Source organism: Carcharodon carcharias, chromosome 3 (assembly GCF_017639515.1).
Source record: "Carcharodon carcharias isolate sCarCar2 chromosome 3, sCarCar2.pri, whole genome shotgun sequence".
In the NCBI taxonomy this organism is placed as follows: Eukaryota; Metazoa; Chordata; class Chondrichthyes; order Lamniformes; family Lamnidae; genus Carcharodon; species Carcharodon carcharias.
Genome location: NC_054469.1, coordinates 126,893,289 through 126,910,350, shown reverse-complemented (window position 1 = coordinate 126,910,350; position 17,062 = coordinate 126,893,289). Strand labels below are relative to the sequence as shown.

Sequence of the window (17,062 nt, the reverse complement as noted above, 5' to 3'; positions counted from 1 at the left end):
TTCCTAAATAGGCCTGCCTCTCTACCTCTCTTTCCTCTTTTAAGGTGCCCTTTAAAACTTACCTTTTGACCAAGCTTTTGATAATCTGGCTGAATATCTCACGTAGTTCGGTGTCAAATTTCATAACACTTCTGTAAAGTGTTTTGGGAAATGTTTTATTTCATTTAGAGAGCTATATAAATGCAGGTTGTTGTTGTTGACAGGGACGAGGGAAGTGTCTGGCAATCTGACAGTAATTATGCATTGATTTTCCTCAGTGGTGGTTAGAATTGGGAGGAGTATGAAGAAGGCAGAGTATGTCCTTTTCCTTTAATGGGAAGAATTGCACACCAGCCATCAGTACTACATTTTTTGGATTTAGCTTTGCAACAATGATCAAGCCAAATTTCAAGTCTAAAACAAACTGAAAATGCTCCCTCAGCATCCAGTAGAGAATCCCAGATGAACCAATAACTAGAGGAGTGTAGGATTTTATTGCCCTCTTGAGAATTCAACACCCATGCATTTTTGTTCATTTTAAAAAAAGGTTGAAGTAAACAAACTCACTCTTATCAGAGATCATAGGAGTAGTATACCTTTAAAGGAATATACCTTTAATGCACTGTTGCTACTATCTGTATCATGTGGTATCACAGGAGTGCTTTTTAGTAAGATGCTTTCAACAATTAGTGACTAATCCAAAATGTGGCAAGACATGTTACTGGCTGATGTAGGTGGGCATTGTCCAACAAAGAAATCAATTTCTAGAAATGGAAATCTGGTCCAGCAGAAGACAGTTATCTTAAATAGCAGACTGTCACATAAACTGCAAGGTTTTCATGTCAAAGGAGCAATGAAAGGCTGGAAATCTGGATCATGCAACCAGCTGTGAAGGAAGGGAGCTCACTGTTCATTTCGCTTACAGTTGTCCTGAGTTTTTCTGGGCCTTTGAGCAGTAACTTACTGTAATCAGATATCTTGCACATTGCAGTGCCCACTACAGAGGTTCTGGGACCTGTGTGAACAGGGCAGCATAAGAATATAATAAACAGGAGTAGGCCATACAGCCCGGAGCCTGTTCCACCATTCAGCAAGATCATTGCAGATCGTCCACATCAACTCCACTTTCTTGCTCTATCCCCATATCCCTTGAGTCCATTAGTACCCAAAAGTCTATTGGTCTTAGTCTTGAATATACTCAATGACTGAACATCCACTATCCTCCGAGGTGGAGAACTCCAAAGAATCATAAACCTCTCACTGAAGAAGTTTCTCCTCAACTCAGGGCAACCTCCTAGCCTGGAATTACTAACCCTATTCTGGAGGTACTAGCTTCTGTCAAACTCCCTTAAGAGTTTTATATGTTTCATTGAGATTACTGCTTGTTCTTCTAAACTCCAGAGAGTACAGACAGTAAGGTTGGAGTACAAGAGTAAGTAGTCTTGCTGTAATTGTACAGACCTTTGGTGAGACCACACCTGGAGTACTGTGCAGTTTTGGTCTCTGTACCTAAGGAAGGATACATTAGCTTTGGAGGGGCGTTGTACAGGTGCACCAGATTGATTCCTGGGATGAGAGGGGTGTCCTATGAGAAGTTGAATAGAATGGGACTATACTTCCTGGAGCTTAGAAAAATGAGAGGTGATCTAATTGAAACCTATTAGGTTCTCAGAGAGCTCGACAGGGCAGATGTTCATAGGCTATTTCTCCTGACTGGAGACCATAGAGATAGGGAACATTGTTTCAGGATAAGTGGTTGGCCATTTAGGACTGAGGTGAGAAAATGATTCTTTAGCCAGAGAGTTGTGAATTATTGGAATTTTCTACGCCAGATGCCTGTGAATGCTTAGTCATTGAGTTTATTCAAGGCTCAGATAAATAGATTTTTGAACTCTAAGGGGGAATCAAGGCATTTGAAAGAAAGAAAGACTTTCATGACCACTGATGTCTCAAAGCACTTTCCAGCTACTAAGTATTTTTGAAGAGCAGGCACTTTTATAATGTAGGAAATGTGGCAACCAATTTGCGCAAATTCCTACAAACAGCAAAGAGATAATGACCAGATACTTTTTTGTGATGTTGATTGAAGGATAAACATTGGTCAGTATGCTAGAGCTAACTCCCCTGCTCTTCTTCAAAATAGTGCCAAGGGATATTTTAGTTCCATCTGAGAGAGCAAACAGGACCTTGATTTAATGTCTCATCTGAAAGACAGTAGGCAAAATCGTCCCAGATTTGCACTAAGTGCGGCAAGAAAACAACATTTTACCCACCGGCTGTGATGGCGGCTTTTCACGCCGTATTGTCCGAGCCCTGCCATATTAATTATGCATTCTTGGGAAACACCATGTTTCAATGGTGGGCAGGCTCTCATTCGCTGGCCATGCCATCACCTCGCCTTTTCCTCACGCTGTTAAAGTGCATCCACATGCAAACCTCTCAGTGCTTTCAGCCCAGGACTTGTGCATGGAAGACATGGCCCTGATTGGCAAGAAAACTGTGGCCTGCCCACCCCCCGGTTTAATGACGTGTCCCTTGAGATTCTTTTGGAAGCAGTGGAGGCTCACTGTGATGTCTTCCCGCTCTGACCGCAGGAGGGGCAGCTGCATCACTAAGCCAGCATGTGGGGTGGTGGTCAGCACCAAAGAGAACAGCCACTCAGTGCCGCAAAAGGATGAATAGTCTCATCTGTTCTGCCAGGGTAAGTCACTCTTCTCATCACTCTCAACTCACACACTCACAAATCCATCACACATCCACAGGGATCTCACACCTAAAGGGACAACATCACTAACTCTCACACACATCCTCACATCTCCATCAGGCTCATATCCTCTGGAGCTCACATCCTCATCTGTCCATGGCTCTGCTCACCACACAAACATTTCATTCAGTGCCATGTGTCCTGCTCACACTCTCTCCATCTGTTTTCATGCAAGAGAAACCTGCTCACATCAGCGGGGAGAGGTCCCAGACTGGGGGTGGAGTGCCTGACATTGGGCCCCTCACTCACTCTGAGGAGTGTGCCATCGTTCTGACTGGTGAGGCCATGGACCGTGCCTCCGGCGATGGTGAGCTTGGCGGTGAACACCCTCATGAGGATCCTGCACCCCATCATCCCTATCTCAATCTAACTGTGAGGGCTCTCTCTCCTGCTTCTAACTCTGCTGCCATGCACTAATTATCTCTACTTTGGTTCACAGGGAGCTCTGTCAAGCGACTGACACCCTCAGCCAGCCAGTCCCTCAGCTCCATCCAGATCCTCACCTCCAGCCAAGTAGACTCCTTCTCCATTGAAGAGCTGGAAATAAGCAGCCTGGAAGTCTTGTCACAGTGCTAACCCACACCCTGCTACTGTGCAGAGACACACACCTCGGTGGGACCTAGATCTAGAGCAGGCTCGGGTTCACAATCTGGTGGTCACCGCACGGACATGTGTCTGCAGCAGGAGGAGGCAGGTTCAGCCGGGCTCCCGGCACTTGGAGGAATGCTGGGGAGGAGGCATCTGTGAGGTCTGATTGAGATGATGAACCTCTGGATTTGGCCTTCCAGCTCATCCTGGAGAGTCAGCAGAAGGCGGGGGAGCATCATACAGAGCTGTTGGAAGCCCTCAACAGAGTGGCATGCGAGTGTGTCTGTCTACTCTCTGATGAAGTGGTACCCACATGTGCCAGTATGGAGGTCTCGATGGGGAGGTAGGTGGATGATGTGGAGACCCTGGTCCAGCATAATGTGAGGATGTGCGCAGACCTGCACTTCATTGTGGGAGCCAAAGGTGATTTCCTGCAGTGGCAACGTGAGAGGGAAACGGGGCACCTCAACGTCTCTCCCGGTGCTCCTTCCCCTCAAGGAGTCAGGCCGGGGCCCCCAAGCACCCGAAAGTAGGAGGAGTGACAGCTGGACACCTCTGGATCATCCAGTGAGGAATCTCAGAGGCTGTCCTCTCCCTCCGAGTCCCTTTTGCCTGTGACCCCCTAAACCTCATCCTCTGTCACTGCAGAAGCAACAGCTGGCCCACAGCAGGACAGCCAAAGCAAGCAGGAGCTCCCAAGGCCTCGGCTCCCCAGAGGACAAAGGCTCAGAGGCAACAGGGCCAACCACTGCACAGACAGTCTCCACTCCTGCTGTGGATGTCAGGGCACCTAGGAGCCTAAGGCGTTCAAAAGTTAAGAAATTCTGATCACAGTTGGTTGCACGGGTGAACACATTTTGTCACTTTACCATCTGGAAATATATTCACTTTCACTGAATAATGTGTAATGGTGTCTTTCAGTTTCATTAACAGGCTTCACAAGTCCTCCAACTGCACCCCTACACCCCCATGCCCCACCTCCCAGCCCCGCTCGTATTCAGCTTCACGCAACCGGCCCACGATTGATCTGGAGGGAGAATTGTGTGTGTGTGTGTGTGTGTGTTTTTTTTAGCAGGGCCTTTTGGAGCCTCGTGCAAGCACTCTCCCACGCACGTGGATCCTTCCTGAATCACACTCACCTCAATGTCCTGAGCATTTTCACTGCTGCCTGCTGGGGTTGACCATCTGAGCTGACCTGCATCTCTACTCGTCCACTGATCACACTCCCATGCAGCACCTGATCTCGCCCACCACGACTCTCCTTTCACTTCCGATTTAGCCAGCATGGTGGTAATACAGTTTTTCTTTTGTTTCCTGGTCCTTTCTGTTCCCCTAGTCAGCCATTTCCTTTCTCCCATCACTGATGACACCATCTCGTGTCACTTTCCACCTCCCCTCCGTGACCTACCAGCCACAGCCCTTTTCTTTCAGGAAGGATCCGTGTGAACCTGCACGTTCCCTTCCTTCCCAAGAATCCCACCCTTATCCACATTAACCTCCCCGAACTCCACCTTCCCACCCCCCAGGGTCCGTGTCCGAGTCCCCACCAACCACCCTCACCGTCCCTTCTACCATTACCATCATACGCTCACCCTCCCACCCTACTACCTCACTCTGCCCTTGGTCATTCTCACCATTTCCTCATTCCACGCCCACCCTCAGTTCACTTCCCAGGAGGCAGTCATGGACTCATCAGAGCCCTCCCCTGCACGTTGAATTGGACAACCCCCCCCGCCTTGGGTTCCTCCCCTCCTTGGAACCCCGTTCCCCTTTTGGAACTCCGTCCTCCCTTGGAACCCCTTCTCCCACTGGAACTCTTGCCCCCACCCGCACACTCCCATTTAGTCCTCCCCCATCACAGCACTTCACCCGTTTAATCCATCCCCTCCCTGCTGGACTCTCCCCCCACCGACTAACTTAGTCCTTCTCACTTCCTGACAACTTCTTCCACCCTCACTTCTTCTTCCCCCTGGAGTCCTTCCCCTCTCCACATTCCTTCCCCCCTCTACCTTCCAGCCCTATTACGCTTACTTCCCCAGTTGCTGTCTTCTTCCCCGTTACCCCTTTCTTCCCCGCTTAGTCCCTCCCCGCTCCCAACCTCCCCGCAACACCTTAATTTCCCCCATCCCAACCTCACCCTCCCCTGACAGTTTCATTTCACTTTCTCGCCACCCCAGCCTCATCACTCCAGCACCTCTTCCTCTCCCAGTCGATCCTAGATTTTCCTCTCCCACCTGCCCGGTACATCTTCCTCTCCCAAGCACAGCTGGATCTTCCTCTCCACCCCCTTGACCATCATCCATTGTGAGCAGACCCTCAACGGTGACTTTCCACCTGCTTCGTACTGGAGCCACGTCCATGAAAACTCGCCCAGCTTGCCATGGACGTTCCTCCAGGGTCCCATTGCTGTTGGGCTCCAGCAGCTTCTGCCCCTCGGATGACCAAGATGTGAGCAAGGCCCTGGCAGTAAGTTCTGACCTTCAGCACGTCACACTGGTCAAGACATGTTCTACACCAGTATGTTTTCCCAGCAGCATGGCCGACGATCCAGTATGGGGTATGAATCGGGCGGACTGGCCTCAATGATATGCTGATGTATCACAATGAGGTTCCCGCAGGAAATGCGGCCCGCCATTGGCGGACAGAGTGGATGATTAGAAACTGGTTTCGTCGGGAAACTGATTTTTAGTCTTCTCACCATATTAGCCACTCATGCTGCTGAACATGCCCCATGCCAGTGGTCACGGAAATTTCTGCCCAGTGCCTCCAAGCACTCCCTCAGTACTGCACAGTGTCAGCTTTTAGTTTTGTGCTTAACCTTGGCGTGGGACTTCAACCTGAAATCTTCTGACTCAGAGCTACTAAGCGAGCCAAAGTGGGGAAGTAGAGTTGAGTTTGAGGATCAGCTATGATCTTTAAAAAATGGCAGAGCAGACTCCTGCTCGTATTTTTTTTCTTGAGCTTTTATTTCATGAGCCCTAATATTATGTAAGAACCTCTTTTGTGGCATCTTGTTGAATGTCTTTTGAAAATCCAAATATACTGTATCCATTGATTGTTCCTTATCTACCCTGTCAGCTATACCTTCATCATTTTCCAATTGCCTTGTTAGCACATCCCTAATAATAGATTTTAGCATTTTCCCTACTGCTGGTTTCCAGCTAACTGGTCTGTTTTCTCTCCCCTATCTTGAACATCAGATGGTATCTGGTATCTTCTAATCCCCAGGGACCGCTCCAGATTCTAGGGAATTATGGAAGATCAGAACCAGTGCACCCACTATCTCTGCAGTCATCCCTTTTAATATCCGAGCATTTGGCCATGAGATCAAGGGGATTTATTGGCTTTTAGTGCTAATATTTCCTTCGTACTTTTTCTTTACTAATATTAATTACTTTAAATTCTGCACACATAAAATCTTTGGTTCCCCACATTTTCCAATATGTTCTTTGCATCTTCCACTGTGAAGAATTACAATACTTGTCAGAACACAATGCTTTAGTATCACTTAACATGGTATGTTTATGACTTGTGACTTTTCCTGCTTTCCTTTACCAAGGCAACAGATATAACTTTTAAAAAGCTAGTCAAATGTTTGTACCTGTTAAGATTGTATTCACTCTGGTCTTTGATAAAAGCAGCCTGGCTGAGATTTCTGCCTGACATTATAATGAAGGCACAGGCATCTATCCCATTATTTGCATTGATGCATGACAGGACCAGTGGTGGAATTCAGCTTAAACTCACAGGAGATTTACAACACATTTATACCATTCTGATGTGAATGTTCCAATTTGTAGCCACACACAGGGCTTTGAGCAGGAGGTGAACATTATTTGCCATGAAATTTGATCTTAGAAATTAACTCCCCACTGTTTATACTTGCCTCATTTCTTTGATTGTGCCATAAATCCATAATGTGTGTAGGGCATGTGTGGATAGAGTATAAAAGTGCAATGCTAAGAACAAGGCTCAAAATGATTTTTTTCAAAGGCACATTTTGAGGAAAGAAACTTACTAGCTTGGTTTTCTCGAGGGCTACGTTTTGATTTTGGGGGGCTATGTTTTGGCCTTACGGGGCTCCTGTTCCATTTTCACTAACTCCTTTACTAGGTGATGCCGTCAATGTAGTACCGTTATCTTCTGTATTTGTGTTTTTTTTAGGGTTTTCTTCTTTAGATAGATAAGAAAGCACAAATGCCAAATGGAAATACGCCATATATATATTGTAAATTTTTTGTTCCTCATGGAAAATTCAAATCGTTTACGATAGTTATACAAACTGATTGTAAGATATTAGACTTATGCGCACCGGTATAATTGCACACTAATTTAAAGGTAACAATAAATCAATGCCCTTTCAGATTGTTACTATTACTATTTACTACTGTTTGTGCTTACTGCTCTTTCACTGGCCTTCTTGTTTCCTGCTCACCAGCCTTCTCGCTGCTTCTCACTTGTCGGCTTTCTCATTGCTTCCCGCTCACTGGTCATCTCGCTGTTTCCAACTCGTTCCTTCCCACTCGCCGGTCTTCTCGCTGCTTCCCACTCACCAACCTTCTCATTGCTTCCTGCTCGCTGGCCTTCTCGCTGCTTCCCGCTCGCCGGCCTTCTCGCTGCTTCCCACTCACCAGCTTCTCCTAAGTCTTCACTTCTTTGCTAATTTGCACGCCCGACATCCTGAAGAAGCAGAAAGTTTCAGAGGGGTAATGATGGCAGACAGTGAGTGTGCACTGTCAACTCCCCGTTCCCCACCCCACTCAGACAAACAAAATCTAGGGCACTAAATATTTCTGTTTGTTTTCCATTTTATTCTTTTAATCCTTTTTATTTTGCTGTTTATAATGTCACCACAGATTGCAGCTCACAGAAGCGATATTCTCTGGTTTGGTACTTATTAAAGTAAAAATTATTCAAGAATTATCAATGGGGACTTAGGGTGTAACCGAGAGAACGTGGTGCTATATAGCTAACGATGAGGAGGATGTCTGAAAGTGGGAATGGCTGCATTGATTGCCTCTGTAAATACATACACTTCTAACTTACTTCAATCCAAAGATACAGCAGTCTTCCACCTTAGAGAGGCCTATAGGCACAACTGTTAAGAGATAATGCTAGTCGTATGAATAAGATAAGTGGGATAGATGTGCATGCTAAGCTTGCTGTCTTTTGCATCTTCAGATTCAGGTTTAAGTAACTTCATCCTGATTCTCTCCTTGATCCTACTTATGCAAAGGCTTTTACATTGTTGAACCTGGAAAAGAGAGCACCACAAACATTTTGGTCACAAAATTGGGCTCTGTAGTATGATAATACGACGCTACAGGAGCAGGCTTGGGAAGGAAATTGTAATTTGCCCACCCTTGAATACTGCCAATGATGATGCCGATTGCCCTGTTTTGAAAGTCAATAGTGCAGGTGTATTATGCTAGCACCAGAAGCATGCAGAGTAGGCAGGTTATGATGTCAGTCAGCGTCTAGTGCTGATTTGACAGTTCTGTCGAAGGGTCATAAGGACTCGAAACGTCAACTCTTTTCTTCTCCACCGATGCTGCCAGACCTGCTGAGATTTTCCAGGTAATTCTGTTTTTGTTTTGGATTTCCAGCATCCACAGTTTTTTTGTTTTTATCTCTGTGCTCAACTGCATTAGGATGCCCCAAACACTTGACAGTGTCATGAGGTCCACCAGCAGGCCTGCCAATGCACCAAGCATTTCTGTGCACGACCATAAGCATTTCCCAGATGCCACCCATCAGTGTCCTCATCTGAGTTCTCTGCAACAGAATTCATTTGCAACCTGACTTTCTGGGGAGCTGGCACTTGCATTATCCATTCGCCATGGTCTCACTGCAGCCCACCTGTACCTGGTGACTTGCTCCAAGCTGATCCCATCTCTATTCTACCCTCTAAGTTACATGCAATGCCAGTATCTGAGTTGGCGTCTGTGAATGTCACACCAAGTGACAATGCTTCTTCCCCACAGATCTGCTGGCAACAGTTCTTGGGTATCTGAAAGCATAAATGCATGAAGATGGGGCTGGGGTGAGGGTTGGGGGCCAAGGGAGAGCTGCTTGATTACAGCATCTACAGCTTGTGCATCATATTGAATTACGGAATGCAAGTGAAGTTTCAAAAGGTGCATAAGGCAGAAACATACATCATCCTACATGACTTCAGTGATGATGTTGCCACGGCATCAGTGATGGCTGTATCGATAACGCTAAGCACAGTCTCTTCTAAAGGAACGAGGAGATGTAGCTGTGCTTTTCTTCTGTTGGGTTGTGGCTGCTCCCACTTGTTATGGGCCACCTTTTCCTGCAAGAAAGAGGGAATTGTGTTTGAGTGTTGCAATGTGTTTGGGTGATATGCCTATCATAGTTGAATAGCTAAAATTGTGCAGAAGCTGCAAGAAGTGGGGTATGAAGCTTGCAGCAGTGGTAGTGCATGAGGGTGAGGCGGAGCATATAGAAGTCAGGATAAATCCTGATTGCAAGAGATTGTTGATAGATCAGTGATGGGAGTGTGCTGAAGTGAGCAATGTGTGAGGATGATGGTGCTGTTGGCAGGATAAGGAGTTGCAATTGCTGACCTTGACCACTCGTGTGAGGTCATTAAACGTCTCTAGCACTCCTACCCAAGTTCTCGGGGCCATACTCCTGACACCAACCTCCATGGTTATCTTCTCCCACTGTCTTGTATGTCTGGAGAACCTCCTGATCCCCTGTGGATAGAGCATCTCTCTCCTTTTAACCTTCTGGACTAAAGTCTCCAGTGCTGCACCTGAGAACTTAGGTGTCTTCTCTCTGGCCTGTGCACCATTACCCCTGTTTCTTCCTGCTCCTACATTGTTCCTCAGACACTTCCGATATTTGCTGCAGCCTGAATACACCTCCCCTTTCAGAGGATAAAAACAAAATATTCTGAATGCTGGAAATCACTAAGCGGTGCAGGCTGGCTTTAATCAGTGCAGGTTGCCTTTAATTGGTTCTAGCCTCACACAAACTTGGGCCCCTTGCTGAGTGTGCAGCCACTCTTCATCATGTCCCGCCCTGAGCTGCACATGGACAAGAGCAGGCAGCATGTGGTTTGTGTGCTGCCTGCATTGCTTTCATTGGCGCTGGGTCATTGCACATCACAATCCCTGTGCCCACTATTGAAACATATCTGAGTTTTTTACTCTTTGTACACAGTCATTACGTGATAAGTTTGATCGATGAGGCTAGGAAATCAGAACTGATGAAAGGTCATCGACCTGAAGCAATAACTTTATTTCTCTCTCCATAGATGCTGCCTTACCTGCTGAGTATTTCCAGCATTTTCTGCTTTCATTTCATGCTTCAATGCCACTTTACTTTCTATAATAAGCCAAAACATTCATCTTTGCATCTGCTGTTATAAAGTTTCACCCAAAGGCAAAACTTATGATTTGGTGACATATATTGCAATATTTCTATAAATCTAATGCTAGATATAAACATTCTTCATAGGCAAAAAAATATCTTTGGTTAACTTCACTTTTGTTGACTGATTCTTCCCTTCATATGCAGTTTCACAGTGTTCTCTGTTTAATTTAGTGGACTGTCAAGCTTCAGATTTAATGATACTTGAAGCTTCTCATTCTTTTTACATCAACATTTTAGGTAGAAAGCATGCTCTACCACTGCAGTACGAGGGCCAGATTTTGGTTACTGAGTCAGATAGCTTGTTGCCGGGCCCACTTCGATAAAAATGACCCTGAAACACACATTATTTGCTCTGACCAGAGGCAGACAGGTGCAGGATAGAGCTGGGCCCACTAACCCTGGAAGCAGAGATTAGGTAGCCAAGGGGGCATGCGAATATCAAAGTGGATTGGTTACAAGGCCCGCCTTTGTTCTCTGGGACTTTGTTCCAGTTGTTTTAGAAGTTGTTAGGCCCTATTGCCCTAACCCCTCACACCCCATTACCCCCATACCCCAGGAGCCTCTTAAACCCTCCATGCCAACTCAATGCCATCCTCATGACCTCCATCCACCTCCCATGGCCCCTCATACCTTCCATGCCAACTGCATAGCCACTCATTCAGTATCCACCATGGGCAGAACTCAGGAGCCAAGTGAAAATAAAAAAAAACTTCAAACAATCTAATATGGCTCTCACTCATACACACTTGCTAGTGAAGAAAAGCTCCCACTCATAAAAATCATTCAAAAGCTTTTAAATTTCCTCAAGTGATTAATCTCTTATAAAACAAACTTCTCAGATCTCACATCAAAGAGAGTTAATCCTTGAATAAGCTGTTTAAACTGTCAGTCAGATTGTGAACTCAGAAACCCCTGCTGAGAGATAATTGTAGCATTTAAAACTCAGCCAAGTATTCATAATTATATAATGATAGCCCTTGGCGAAATATAGACAAAGAGCTCCATTGCAACTTCAGGACCAGATGCTACTATTCTTTTTATCCAGCAGCAGAAGAGCTGTGAATCAAAGCAGCCCAGTGAGAGTTTTTTTAAAACTCTGAGTGACAGCTATAGCCTGTTTTTTTTAAAGTTTAAAGAGCAGGGGATTCAAAAAAAAAATCAGATCACGACAGTTATACAGACCTTATCTACCCTTTAAGTGTGTTTGTGTCTACTCCATCAATTCACAATCACTACACTGCAGTTTTAAAGCTCTTGCAACAGCCAAAATGGGGCTGTTTGAACTCAACATGAGCTCCAATGGCCCTGATGAGTTTGGGTTTCCTTCCTGTGTGAATCACATCCCTACCCTCTTTCCCCTACCGGCAAAAATTGGATCTAGCAAAAATGGACTGCCACATCCAGCCCAGCCGACCATTTTTAAAGGTCCATAGAGTCTTCCTGATTTCACAAAAAGCATGCCCAAATCTCAATCGAGGAAGAATAAGAAGGTAATTTAATAGGCATTTGCTATAACTTTTTTTATTGCAGAAGGAAGGATTATTATGTGTAAGTAAACATGCCTTGTAACAATTATAGATTTCCCCAAGTTTTATTAACTTCATACTTGTGAAATGTCATTAAGTTTATTGATTTTGCATAACAACTGCTCCTATTTATTTTATCCTTAACCATAACAATGCTACACACTTATAAACACAGAAGAAACAACATCTGGTCGTGGTTTATGGCTCTTAAAGCTACCAATCCCATTTGTTTATTTAATTTCACCCAATGTGATGTGAGATTTTTGTTTGAGCAGAAAAGGAATTATCCAATAATCGTAACAACCTTGACCTAGTTTTATACTTTTTTATATTTTTTATCGTGACAAATATGTCTGTGCACCAATTGAACATGAGAAACCTTTTATAATTATTGAAGTGGGAGTTCACTGTCATTGGAAACAGTAAAAGGGAGGGAGAGGCATTGTTAGTTGAGAAGTTGTGATTAGGTGATCTGAAGCCAAGAATAAGGCTGGAATGATTGATTACAGAGAATGAATCAGAGACACAATCAAAGTAGAAAACTGTGCACTGAGTCTTGGTTTTAACAGTGAGTATGTAGGTGACCATGTCTAGGAGGCATATTTGAACAGGGGTCTAAAATTAAAGGAGCACCGCTGCAAGAGATTCCACCAGTTCTGCACACACAAGTACATAGTGACATGACTGATGTCATTGTATGGATCACGGAGCCTATTTGAAATGTTGCAACTGAACACAAGTTTCAAAATCCATTACTATCTTTGTTATTTATCTGATAAACTTGCAAGCAATGGCAGAATTCATGGTACAGTATCTCGTCATTAGATCCTGAAAGTGTCATGGATAGGTACATGGCACATTGCGTCTTCTAGCCTCTTGGTTGGTATGAAATGCCAAGGAGAGTCTGTTTTTGAAAAAGGGTGCATTGCAAAAATTCACTCTGATGTAGTGTGTGTTGCATTATGAATCTGCCTTAACAGCCAACTGTACTGAGTTTCAACAATTTGAAGATGGACTTTTTCAGGAACGTTACCTCATGCCAAGTACCTTGACAGGACAACATTCCTCTTTGTATTTCAGACAAGAAGTTGTTTGCGGATTTCATACATATTAATGGAAGATTGAAGGAAAGGGGTGGGTAAAGGGGACAGAATTAGACACATGAGATTTGGCCTACTGCTTGGGTGGAGGCAAAACAGTAGGATGGATTGGGTGGTAAAGTTATGTCTCTATGTTATAATTTCTATGCAAGTCTATATAAATAAATACCATATTTCTGGTAATAGCTGGTATGGGCTTGATGCTGATGATTTAAATGATAATTATCTGTGTTCTATGGGTAGAATTTAGCCCTCGATGGGTGGGCGGGCCCCAGTGGCTCGGCGGCGGGCGGGCAGCTGAATTCCGCTGCCAAAACGGGCCCCACCGCCATTTTAAGAGGGCGAGCTAATTAAGGCCCACCCAGCGGGCTGCCCAACAGGAAGTGCTATGCACTTCCTGTGCAGGGGATGAGGGATTCCCCAACTGTCAAAGTGCACTCTTTCACGCATGCGCACGAAAGAGCGCACTGCTCCCTGAGACTAAGTGCTGTCTCAGGGAGGTTGGTGACAGTTTAAAAAATATCAAAAATAGCAAAATAAAAAAATTATTAACATGTTCCCCTCATGTGACAATGTCACATGAGATGGGCCATGTTAATAAATATGACATAAACATTATTAAAGATTTTTAAAACGGACATGAAACCTCATCCTGCCAGTGGATGAGGTTTCATGTTTTTTCTCCTTCCCGCTGGGGCTCCTGGCATGCCCGCCAGCCTTAAGGCTGGACGGGCAGGGCCTTTAATTACCTTAATTATCCTGTCAATGGCCTCAATTGGTAAATGACAGGTCGGCAGGCAGACAGCTGATTTCGCTGTCCGCCTGCCTTCCTGAATATTTAAATGGGGTGGGATGACGTCGGGGGTTACTCCCGAGGTCAGCCCGCGTCATTTTCCCATCGGCGAGTGGGCCCCGCCCCCAAATCGCCACCGGAAAAATTCTGGCCCACGTCTGTCATAATGTATCACTCTGGAGAATTCTGGTATGAGGTACAGCCAAATGTTAATGAGATTTTGATCTATCCAAACAACCTTTTGAGTCCATTGTTGCCACTAGGTTATAGATTTATATTTTTTTGCCATAATACTGAGCTAATTAGGGTAGATGTTTTCCTTATCTTTCCTGAGCCTTAATACTGCATGCAATCAATTTGTATTTATTTTTCATTTGTGCATTTATTCGTATGACACTGTTTCTAATTTTTCTCTCTCATGAGAAAGAGAGATGAGAGAGATTCAGAAATGAAATTTTGTGCAAGAGCTTGTTTTTGACCTATAGCAGAAAGGTCAAAAAACAGATTTTTCCAAGTGATTTTTGATGCTTCATTACATTATGTAACAGCTTGGCTTATTTCCTGAAACTTGCTTGGCCAATGGGTGTATAATTGGACAATCTATCACGTGTCATGTTTATTTTTTTAATAAATTGATATTGCCGTGTTAAGGAAACCTTATTTTGTAGGGATACGGGTGCTTTGTTTATAACTGGCAGCATGACTGCAGAAAATAATCAGCATCTGTCATTGGCTAGCCATTAAAAATACTTAAAAAAATTAAACCACAAAGGGGTTGTGTATTGATCAGATTCTTGGCACCTTTTGAGAAATAATGTGTACAACTGGGAAAATAAAGTAAACTTGTTTCTTTAATGGTTAATAATTCACTTGCACTTGCTTTCCATTAAGAAGACTGGTCAAGTGAGTAATCTCACAACAGCCTTATTTGTTTACTAGTAACTACAACTCAATATAATAGCGTTGTGATCAATTCCATATCTATAAAATTGTCTTTGAAGAGTTAAAATCGTATTCCATTCTTCATTGAAATTTAGTTATTAAAAGATCAGAGTCAGCTCACAGCCTGATTTCCATGTAGGGTATTGCCAAACAGGGAATTTGCTTAAATGAAGAGTTTCTAACTTCTCCGATGGCCGTAGCACTAAAACCAGCTGTTTTATTGACTTTGTCCCATGTAATATAATGCTACCTGCTTGAAGTTCCTTTGCAATGAGGTCTCGTTGAAATTGAATTTATAATTGTGAGTGAGTTGAAGTGCTCCTTACTAATGTAGTCATATTGAATTTGTTACCAGTTAGGCCATTTTTGTTTATATTTGTACATACATGATTCTTAGATTTTTGATCTATATTGTTCTTTAATTGTTTCTGCTGGAGAGGAAATGGTGCAACTCCATTGGACATCTTTAGGTTTTATTCAGAACAATGTTTCTTCGACTGTAGTAATTATAGATGCATAAGTTTGGCAATAAAATAAAGAAAAGCTACGTTGTTTTGCTCCTGGTAATTATCGTTCACATTGTAAATCTTGCAGGAATTGCTTGTTTGAGTGTAAAGTATGCAGCTGGGTAAAGCCCAACATTTGTTAATTATATCACTAACATTTAAGGGTAATTGTGAATGGTGCTAATAAAATGAACTGAATAAGTAATGAAACCCAACTGTAAACCTGACGATGCATATTTAAATTTGTAGGCTGCAGCTATGTGTTTACTTCATATTTACACATAGCTTTTAACAATTTTCATTTTGTATGATAGATTTCAAATGTATAATTTAATTGCTTTTGTTAGTTGAATTCTAGTATTACAATTCTCATACCAACCTATTGTTGGTACTAGAGGGAACTGGAGGAACATTATGGATAATGGTCCACAATTTATTGGTAAGCCATTTCAGGATATATGAGACGTGGAATATTGATGACATGACTTCCTCTCATCATTACCCTAGATCTAATGGCTTAACTGAAGCAATGGTTCAGACAGTGAAATCCCTAATTCTCAAATGCAGACAGACCAAGCAAGATCTACACATTGCAATGTTATATTTGAGAAGGACCTTGAAGTGCAACTATTCCATCACTGGCAGAGCTCACGTTTGGCAGACCAGTGTGTACCAAGTTACCTACTCTTACCCATTCTGCTTTCTCAGAAACTATAGAGCAACTTTTAAAACAACAAGAGAAGATAACCAATGTGTATGACAAAAATGCGGGTACAGAATTGCCAAGTTTACAGTTGGGACAACAAGTTCACATCCAAGATCCCACAGAAATTACGAGGCAACCAGCTGAGGTTGCAAGGGTTTGTTCAGAACTAAGGCCCTTTGAAGTCATTATATACAAAGGTGCAACGGTGAGACCTAACCAAGGACAAATCAGATCCATTCCAGCACCTTAACCACCATACCGTCCTATTGCATATAGGACAAGATCCCAAATGCAACCAGGAACAACATCCAAGAACGACAATCCCACAGGTCACTGTGAGCAATTAAAGACGCCTCCAGACAAGGTTACCATTTCAAGACCTGGGCATCTGGGTGTACCAGCAGTTTACCTTTAGGCTTTAGAGATTCATAGGGCGGAATCGTCCCAGATCTGCACTAAGTTCAGTAGTGGGTGGGTGAAATGACATTTTACCCGCTGGCCGCAATGGCAGCTTCTCACGAATCATCCCAAACCCGCCACATTACTTATGCATTCCTGGGAAACATGCCGTTTCCATGGCAGGTGGGTTCTCATTCACCCGCCATGCCATCACCTTGCTGCTTCATCACGTCGGGCACCTCTTTTAGAGTGCAGCTGTGCGCACACCTCTCCATGCTTCCAGCTGCACGGAAGACAGAATGGCCCTGAAAGATAAAAAGACTATAGCCCCTTGCTTCAGTGACATGTACCTTGG

The 17,062-nt window shown here is 44.0% G+C and overlaps 1 protein-coding gene across 2 annotated transcripts in view; it reads left to right on the top strand.

Moving 5' to 3' along the window:
* The window catches only part of agmo (alkylglycerol monooxygenase), a 487,986-nt gene that overhangs the window by 1,997 nt on the left and 468,927 nt on the right, over positions 1 to 17,062 (top strand). The window contains exon 1 of one of the 2 annotated variants that reach the window (XM_041183160.1): positions 3,618 to 3,674. The exons of the other annotated variant lie outside the window; for it this stretch is intronic. Within the exon in view, the coding sequence (XP_041039094.1) occupies positions 3,645 to 3,674 (30 nt within the window). The 5' untranslated portion in view covers positions 3,618 to 3,644. Of the gene's footprint in view, positions 1 to 3,617; positions 3,675 to 17,062 lie in introns of those variants that run through there. 2 annotated transcript variants of the gene reach the window in all.